This window comes from Bos mutus, chromosome 10 (assembly GCF_027580195.1).
Source record: "Bos mutus isolate GX-2022 chromosome 10, NWIPB_WYAK_1.1, whole genome shotgun sequence".
In the NCBI taxonomy this organism is placed as follows: domain Eukaryota; kingdom Metazoa; phylum Chordata; class Mammalia; order Artiodactyla; family Bovidae; genus Bos; species Bos mutus.
This window is the reverse complement of record NC_091626.1, coordinates 80,503,363-80,513,285: the sequence shown is the minus strand read 5'-3', so window position 1 is coordinate 80,513,285 and position 9,923 is coordinate 80,503,363. Positions and strand designations below refer to the sequence as shown.

General features: G+C 37.0%; 1 protein-coding gene across 1 annotated transcript; it reads left to right on the top strand.

The window, feature by feature from the left end:
- The first annotated feature begins 2,085 nt into the window (after positions 1-2,085).
- LOC102273775 (olfactory receptor 4K15) lies at positions 2,086-2,997 on the top strand. The gene has a single exon (XM_014482614.1). It carries the CDS (start codon positions 2,086-2,088, stop codon positions 2,995-2,997), a length of 912 nt encoding a protein of 303 aa, XP_014338100.1.
- The last annotated feature ends 6,926 nt before the right edge of the window (positions 2,998-9,923 follow it).

The window sequence follows — 9,923 nt, the reverse complement described above, 5'->3', positions numbered from 1 at the left end:
TATTGGCTATGTACATTTACTGGTGTCTCAGTCACTTCTTTAAAGAACTAAATATCTTATTCCAGAAATCTTTTTTACTTAGTCTTCTCAAATTCAAGATTCCTATAGAAACCATTTTCGTAGGGAAGCTATCCTGGAAGCTTTGGAGTCAGACAAACCTGTTTATTTTCCAGTTTTAGAACTTTCTAACTTAAGGTGGGAAAATCAAATTTCACATCTACAAAAGGGCAGGAAACATGATTGCTAAAATAATGTGTGTGTACATAGTTTATTGGGGCTTCCCAGGTGGCTCAGTGATATAAAATCTGCCTGCCAATGCAGGAAATGCAAGAGACCTGGTTTCAATGTCTGGGTCCAGAAGATTCCTTGGAGTAGGAAATGGCAACCCACTCCAGTATTTTTGCCTGGGAAATCCTCTGGACAGAGGAGCCTAGTAGCTACAGTCCATGGGATCACAAAGAATCCGACATGAGTGGGCAACTGAGCACGCATGTACATACAGAGTTTATTAGACCTCATGTTGTGTTTCCACCAAAATAACATAGATCTTATGTTGTGCTCTTACCAAAATAAGAAAGTAAAATAATTTTAAACTCAATACTGAGATGGTGAGAGTCCATAATCCATATGCTGATTTTCATTTTTAAAAAATAGTCATACTTTTTCTGAGGAAAGAAGAAAACACTTGAGGAAAGAAAATAAAAGCAAAATCCAAACTAAAAATGTGCCCAGAAGAGTAGCAGGCAGTTCAAACAAAAAGAAAGGCAAATAGTCCTTTAAAATGGTGTGTGTTGATGGGGAGAGGGAGATGCTTAATCTCACAGTAAGAAATGAAATCTACATTTAGATGCCATTTCTTGTTACCATTAGGAAAACATTCTATTGGTAACGAGTGACAACAGGCAATTTTGTACACAGCTAGTTGAAATATAAAATGTTTGAAGTCTTATAGAAGGAATAACTAACAAAATAGGTTTTTAAAATGCTTACTTGGTAAATAGTAAGTGCTAGTGAGTCAACTTAACATTAGTAGCTAGACTGAAGATAACAACAGGACAATATATAGAGAGAAATAAAGAGACATTAAAGAGGGAAAAGTAGAAATAAAGAAGGAGGGAAGGAAGGAAGTGGGGAGGGACAGATGGATAGAGAGAGGGAGAAAAGAAAGGAAACAAAGGCTTTGCTTTCTGGCTTGTAGAAAATAGAAAATATATGTGTCCACAGTTCACAGAGGTCAATTTAAATAATGCAAAGGAATAGTGTAAGTACAAATGAAGTTAGAATTTATTAATATATTTTCTCCCACAAGGGCAGTCAGGAGTAAAAGTAGTTTAAATTGGCCTGCCCTTTAGGCTACTCTGAAATAAGGAATTTCTGTTGCCAGTGAAGGCAAAGGACCAGTCAATGTGCATTAATAAGTGGAGTTAGGCTAAGGAGTAGATAATATTATGGATATATCTTCTCATAGAGAGATCAAAATGCATGAAAATATTTTGCACTATAAATGTGTAGTCAGCATCTCGGGTTTCTTTTGGAACACAAACATCTTTTCTGAAGTCATTTGATGAACAGTTTCTCCCTGAGTGTGTAGAAGACCTTGGTTTAATTCAATCTGCTATATATATCAACTTAGAAATTGATTTGTTTCTAAAAAGTGTATACTATAATGAATTATTGCCCTAGATAGATTCTGAAAAATAAAAAGCCTCTAAATAGATTTTAGAACGATGCATTCTCCCTGCAGAAAAGGTATATTCAAGCCCTGGAGAAACTGTTCATAAAACACATTACTACTAAAGTTTTTAATCAGAATATTTGTTTTCAATAACCCTTAAGAACTGTACTTCTGATGGATAAAGTTTTTGACCTGTCCTTCTATATTTAATTAGCTTCTTTGTTTAGTCAGAGGATTGTGCCCATCCATAAATTCATAAAATGTTATTTTCAATTTTGAGCTCAGTATAATGCTAAGATTTCAACACTGCACCTGAGAAGAATTTATCTGCTCTCTGACACCTAAACCTTAAGTTCTTCTTTCTAGAAGTTCTTAGTTTATCTCTTCTGGACACTTTAGAAATTCACTAAATGGAAGAAGCAAACCAGTCTGTGGTATCTGAGTTCATTTTTCGTGGACTCTGTGATTCAAGGGAGCTCCAGAAATTCCTCTTACTGCCATTTTCTGCACTCTACCTGATGACCGTCCTGGGTAACCTTTTCATTGCATTCTTAATCATCACTGACTCTCATCTCCATTCCCCAATGTACTTCCTCTTAGCCAATCTCTCATTTGTTGACTTCTGCTTTTCCTCAGTGACCACTCCTAAACTGACCACAGACTTCCTAAAGGATAATAAAACCATCTCCTTTGGGGGTTGCATGAGTCAAATCCTCTGTGTACATTTCTTTGGAGGGGGTGAGATGGTACTGCTTGTGACAATGGCCTATGACCGTTATGTAGCCATCTGCAAGCCACTCCATTACTCCAGCATCATGAACAGACAGAAGTGCATCTGGCTAGTATTGACATCGTGGATCATTGGCTTTGTGCATGCCACAAGTCAACTAGCTATGATTTTAGATCTTCCCTTCTGTGGACCCAGAATAGTGGACAGTTTTTTCTGTGATATTCCCGAAGTGATCAAACTAGCCTGCACGGATACTCATACTCAGAGAATATTGATAAATGCTGACAGTGCAGTCTTGGCTACAACGTGCTTCATTCTCTTGTTGATCTCTTACACCTACATCCTGGTGACTGTCCATCTTAGCTCCAAGGATGGGGCATCAAAGGCACTCTCTACCTGTACTTCTCACATCACAGTGGTGGTACTGTTCTTTGGACCCTGCATCTTCACCTATCTGTGGCCACCTAGCATCACTTGGGTGGATAAGTTCCTTGTTGTGTTTTACACAGTAATCACACCTCTCTTGAATCCAGCCATTTATACACTGAGAAATAAAGAGATTAAGAATGCCATAAAGAGACTGATAAGTTAGCATATGTATTCAAGGTGTAATTTTTAGAGCCTTCATGTAATCAGCAATTCCACCATGTGCTCCCCAATTTGGATATATTCTGACCTATGAGCTGGAAATATGTTGTATCCATAAGCTTTAAATATTCCCAAATGTATGCTGTGATTTAATCCACTAAGAAAATATGTTAAAATGCAACACTAAAATTCTTAACATTGGAAAGAAATAAAATTTTTCATAAATAATTCTTTGTATAGGATAAAAACTTACCCAGTGATAACAATAATGATGACAGTTTTAAAATAATAATAATTTTCAGAATTTACTAAACATTACCTATGTTCCCCAAGCCATTCTAAGCACTTTGTATATTACTAAACCACTTTCAGTAGTTTATCATTCTCTTTTCTAAAAACACATGATGTATCCTCTCTTACTTAGCTAGAGAAAATACTAAAGATACTTGAGCAGTCGGCTTCCAGTTAGAAAAATAAATAAATGATTCAAACCATAATACATTGCATTTGCATTCCATAGCATAATCCTTAAAGTTTCAATCTTCAAATGTTAACTCTTGGTTTAAAGATAGAAGTTTCCCTCAAAATTTTCCTCTTAAAGTACACATGGAAAAGTATTCACAAAACATTTCTTATGTTAATAAATGACTTTTATGACTATTGTTTTTTTTTTTTTGCATTAAAGAACTAATAATTCATTGCTTCAAAGCAAAGATTATGTACGATGAGAAAAATGCCCCAAAAATAAATTTATACAAAACTATGAAAACCTCTTACACATGAATAAAAAAGATAAACAAGCCAATGGGGCTTAGAGAAGAGGCAAACAATTTGAACAAGTATTTATTTCACTGACTACACATTCAGCCTCTTTAGTTAGCTGAGAAATGCAAATTAAGATCATTGTTATTGCCTCCCAACTCTGCTTTCTACTTCTATACTCTGCTTTCTGCTCCTGGGATTCTGCATACGACACGTCTATTTTCACATCTGGCTCCATTTTACCCTTTGAAGACAGAGCATGGGAGACAAGGACAGCAAAGTTAGAGAAGGAGAAAAGGACTCCTTCCTGTCTGCTCTTTTGAGCTTTCCCTCTGCTTGTGAGCATTACCATAGTCGCTATAGCAATAGTTCCTTCCTACAGCATGAGCTGAACCCAGGGTGCAGCTTTTCTTACAGGTTCAGAACTAGTCTCATTCTGTTCCATCAGAGGTAAGAGCACCAGCAAGCTGGCACCCTATCTTCAAATATCTGAGTCTCAGAATCTATCTTGCCACACTTCTGAGTTCAGAGAAAAAGTAGGAGGCAAGTACACTCCCTCCAAAGAGGGAGTTTCACACCATAGGAATCCTTTGCTACATCACTACATTTCTATCATTTTCATTTTTAAACTTTGTTCCCCACCCCGTGAGCAGTAGCTGCTGCCTACAATTGTTTTCTTCATGGTAATAAAGTTTTCTTTTAACTCTGTCAGACACCTAGTTGGCAATATTATACCTGCTTACTTTTTATATTAAATTCTGTTCAAGTAATGTGTTTCCGCTTTGCCAACTGATCCCTGACTGAAACAGCTTTCCACACAGAAATGTGCAGCCTATTTTGCTGTCTCATATACAAGGTTATTGTTATCATCTTTCTAAATTCCATATATATGCGTTAGTATGCTGTATTGGTGTTTTTCTTTCTGGCTTACTTCACTCTGTATAATAGACTCCAGTTTCATCCACCTCATTAGAACTGATTCAAATGTATTCTTTTTAATGGCTGAGTGATATATAGAACAGTCTTATGGACTCTGTGGGAGAGGGAGAGGGTGGGAAGATTTGGGAGAATGGCATTGAAACATGTATAATATCACGTATGAAACGAGTCGCCAGTCCAGGTTCGATGCACGATACTGGATGCTTGGGGCTGGTGCACTGGGACGACCCAGAAGGATGGTATGGGGAGGGAGGAGGGAGGAGAGTTAGGATGGGGAACACATGTATACCTGTGGCGGATTCATTTCAATATTTGGCAAAACCAATACAATATTGTAAAGTTTAAAAATAAATAAAATTAAAAAAAAAAAAAATGTGCAGCCTAAGTGACTTTCCTGATGAACACTGCAAGTATGAAAAAGGAAACATTTTTTACATAAACTTCTCCTGAGATGAGAAAGAGAAGGAATACTTATTTCCCCCTAAAATAACAGAATAAGATTGTCTGAAATACTATCAACATTATTAATTTTGATACTGTCAAAATACTGTCAAATTATTAATAATTCAAAGGATGCTGGCAGCTGTAGTCAAAGGTCATGCATGGAGAATTCTAAGACCGTAAGTCCCCAGGGTTTTTCATACTATTGTAAGTTGCACCTTGAAACAGATATAACAAACGAAGAATCAAACAATAACACATATATAACATGATTTACAAAGGGAGCTTATTTTGGTCATGAAGCACCTTCAACTTTTAATTTGATAATTGAATAGCTCATTGGTATTTTCCAGCTGAATTCTAGCTAATAAATTAATAGGCTGATTTGTCACTAGCAACCTAGACAGGTCAAGTATATCTTGCCTAAAAGAATTCCATAGATGAAGCACCCCATTATCTTTTCAATAAAAATATCATCAGGGGGTCCAATTAGCATGCTTTCAAGGGGACTTATCAGATCATTTCTATACTTCTTTCTGTATTTTCTCTTCTTCCAGATCAGATCAGTCGCTCAGTTGTGTCCGACTCTTTGCAACCCCATGAAGCACAGCACACCAGGCCTCCCTGTCCATCACCAACTCCCGGAGTTCACTCAGACTCATGTCCATCGAGTCAGTGATGTCATCCAGCCATCCTCTGTCGTCCCCTTCTCCTCTTGCCCCCAATCCCTCCCAGCAACAGAGTCTTTTCCAATGAGTCAACTCTTTGCATGAGGTGTCCAAAGTACTGGAGTTTCAGCTTCAGCATCATTCCTTCCAAAGAAATCCCAGGGCTGATCTCCTTCAGAATGGACTGGTTGGATCTCCTTGCAGTCCAAAGGACTCTCAAGAGTCTTCTCCAATACCACAGTTCAAAAGCATCAATTCTTCGGCTCTCAGCCTTCTTCACAGTCCAACTCTCACATCCATACATGACCACAGGAAAAACCATAGCCTTGACTACACGAACCTTTGATGGCAAAGTAATGTCTCTGCTTTTCAATATGCTATCTAGGTTGGTCATAACTTTCCTTCCAAGGAGTAAGCGTCTTTTAATTTCATGGCTGCAGTCACCATCTGTAGTGATTTTGGAGCCCAGAAAAATAAAGCCTGACACTGTTTCCACTGTTTCCCCATCTATTTCCCATGAAGTGATGGGACCGGATGCCATGATCTTCGTTTTCTAAATGTTGAGCTTTAAGCCAACTTTTTCACTCTCCACTTTCATTTTCATCAAGAGGCTTTTGAGTTCCTCTTCACTTTCTGCCATAAGGGTGGTGTCATCTGCATATCTGAGGTTATTGGTATTTCTCCCGGCAATCTTGATTCCAGCTTGTGTTTCTTCCAGTCCAGCGTTTCTCATCATGTACTCTGCATATAAGTTAAATAAACAGGGTGATGATATACAGCCTTGACGAACTCCTTTTCCTATTTGGAACCAGTCTGTTGTTCCATGTCCAGTTCTAACTGTTGCTTCCTGACCTGCATACAAATTTCTCAAGAGGCAGATCAGGTGGTCTGGTATTCCCATCTCTTTCAGAATTTTCCACAGTTTATTGTGATCCACACAGTCAAAGGCTTTGGCATAGTCAATAAAGCAGAAATAGATGTTTTTCTGGAACTCTCTTGCTTTTTCCATGATCCAGCGGATTTCACAAAGTACAGAGTAAGGGTTTCAGACCAGGGGTTAGATGAATTCACAGATGAATTTCCCAGTTCATCTATGAAGCAGGTATAAAGTTGACATGAATAATATATGGCAAAAAAATTAATTTTATACCTGAAGTGCAAGGTTGATTTAACAAGTGGAAATCAATCACCAGGCTAAAAAAGGAAAAATCATACAAATATCTCCATAAATAGAGAAAGAGCATTTCATTAAATCAAATACACTTTCATAATAAAACTCCTAGCTGTAGATTTAGAAATAAAATTACTCATTCTGATAAGTGATTGCAAAACAGCTCCAGCATAGCATATAGTTGATGCTGAAATATTGGAAATCCCTCTACCATGTCCCTAAGGTTGGAAATAACAAAATTGCTTATTGTCAACACTAATGATTGGTGTTTTATTGGAAATCTTGTCCAGATGAATAAGAGAAGAAAACTAAATAAAATGAGCAAAAAGATATAAATAAATTATTATTCATCACAGACAATATTTTTGTTTAAAAATGACATATATTTCTATAGTTTCCTCAGTCTGTGGCAGTCTGCTTAATCATAATAGCTAACCCCACTCCAGTACTCTTGCCTGGGAAATCCCAGGGACAGAGGAGCCTGGTGGGCTTCCGTCTATGGGGTCGCACAGAGTTGGACGCGACTGATGCGACTTAGCAGCAGCAGGAGCAGCAACACATAATATGACTTCCCTGGTGGCTCAGACAGTAAAGAGTCTGCCTACAATGCAGGAGACCGGGGTTCAATCCCTGGGCAGGAAGATCTCCTGGAGAAGGAAATGGCAACCCACTCCAGTATTCTTTCCTGGAAAACCCCCTGCTTCGTTTGTTTACCTCAATAGATGGCAAACTTGATGAGCATAGGATTGTTGGAAAGTAAAGATGAATATAGATTTAATAGTGTTTTAGACAACCTGCTGAATGGACAAATATATTTGTAAATCTATCTGATAAGGGCTTATAATTCAAAACAAATAAAGCACTCTACAACACAATAGCAAAAAAAACAAAAAACAATTGGGTTAAAAAATGTCAAATCTGAATAGACATTTTTCCAGTGAAGACATACAGATGGACAACACAACTATATGTTCAACATCACTAATCATCAGGCAAATGCAAACCAAAACCCACCTTACACCTGTCGAATGACTACTTACAATACTGGATGCTTGGGGCTGGTGCACTGGGACAACCCAGAGGAATGGTAGGGGAGAGAGGAGGGTTCAGGATGGGGAACACTTGTATACCGGTGGTGGATACATGTTGATATATGGCAAAACCAATACAATATTGTAAAGTAAAAAAAAAATAAATAATATATAAAATTAAAAAAAAGTCCAAAAAAAAAAAAAAAAAAAAACAAATAACAAGCATCAATGTGGATTAGAGAAAAGGGAAACTTCATGCAATATTAGTAGGATGTAACTGGTGAAACCACTGTGGAAAACATTGGATCTTCCCCCAAAAATTAAAAAAAAAAAAGACTACCATGTGACCTAGCAATTTCAAGTTCCACAAGTGAAATAAAAACCTAGAATTTATCTGGAAAAAAAAAATTGAAAGCACTAATTTGAAAAGATACATGCACCTTTATGTTCATTGCAGGACTATTTACAATAGCCAAGTTATGGAAGCAACCTAAGTGTCCATTGATAAAATGAATTAGAAAAGATGTGACTATATATGTAGGAACACTATCCTGCCATAAAAAAAGAAAGTTTGCCATTGCAAGAACTTGACACTATCATGCTAAGTGACATGTCAGACACAGAAAGGCAAATACCATATTATTTTACTTATACATGGAATCTAAAAAGCAAAATAAACAAATAAAAGCAGACTCTTAGGACAAACTGGTGGTTGTCAGACAGGGTGGGTGCTGAGGGGATGAATGAAATAAGTAAAGGGGATTAGAGGAACAAACTTCCAGCTATGAAAGGAATAATTCATGGGATTTGATGAGCCCACAGGGTTACAAAGAGTCAGACATGACTGAGTGACTGAACAACAATAACAACAATGTATACATAGGGAATATAGTCAATAATATTGTTACAACTTTGTATGGTAATGAATGATAATGGGAATTTGAATTTCAAGGGTGATTCTTGCATAATGTATTTGATTGTCAGATAACTAAGTTGTATACCTCAAAATAATATAACATTCTATATCAGCTGATTTTCACTAATTATGCATGTTTACTTATTTGAAAGTGAAAGTGTTAGTCACTCAGTCCACCTATTTGAGACTCTTTGCAACCCCATAGTCTGTAGCCCATCAGGCTCTTTTGTCCATAGAATTCTCCAGGCAAGAATACTGGAGTAGGTTGCCATTCTCTTCTCCAGGGGATCTTTCCGAACCAGGGATTGAACCTGGATCGCCTATATTACAGGCAGATTCTCTACTGTCTGAGCCACCAGGGAAGCCCATTTATTATTTTTTTTAATACTTCCTATTTTCCCAAGAGTTTTTTTTAATGAGTCAGTTTTGAAATTTACTCAGTAACTTTCTGGTAAAGTTCTAAAGTTCATTTTCTAAAATGTTTATGTAACTTTGTCTAAATCCAAATATTGTTCATTATTTCTCTTAGTATTATGTGATATTCTGTGGGATTTCAGAAATTTTCTCTTCATAGACACATTAAAAATTTAGCTAGGAGACCATGTAGATCATATTTGACTTTCTGTACACATAGGTGGAACCAGACTACAGAATGAGTTGGAATTGGGGAAGAATGGAGCAGAGAAATCCATTAATAGTCTTTTAAACTGCCAATATGGAAAAATATATAGCCTAGAAGCAAATAATGACAACAGAAGTAAAGGGGAGGGAAGTTAATTGAGACATGTTGAGACTAAAACTGGACAACTAGAGATAGCAAGTGAAAGTATGGACAAGACAACCACATAGGTATCTGTTTGTGGCGTATGGGGGAATGGCAATGATACTTATCAGGGCATTGGAGTGGATTATTATATTCTAAATTCAGTTTTGACATGTGATCTTGAAGGTGGAGGTGAGACTTTCATTTGTGTATATAAGCTACAACTCTGGATAGATTTC

Excerpts from the sequence above, each read along its gene's own strand:
- LOC102273775 (XM_014482614.1), top strand. The coding sequence starts at position 2,086 with ATGGAAGAAGCAAACCAGTCTGTGGTATCTGAGTTCATTTTTCGTGGA.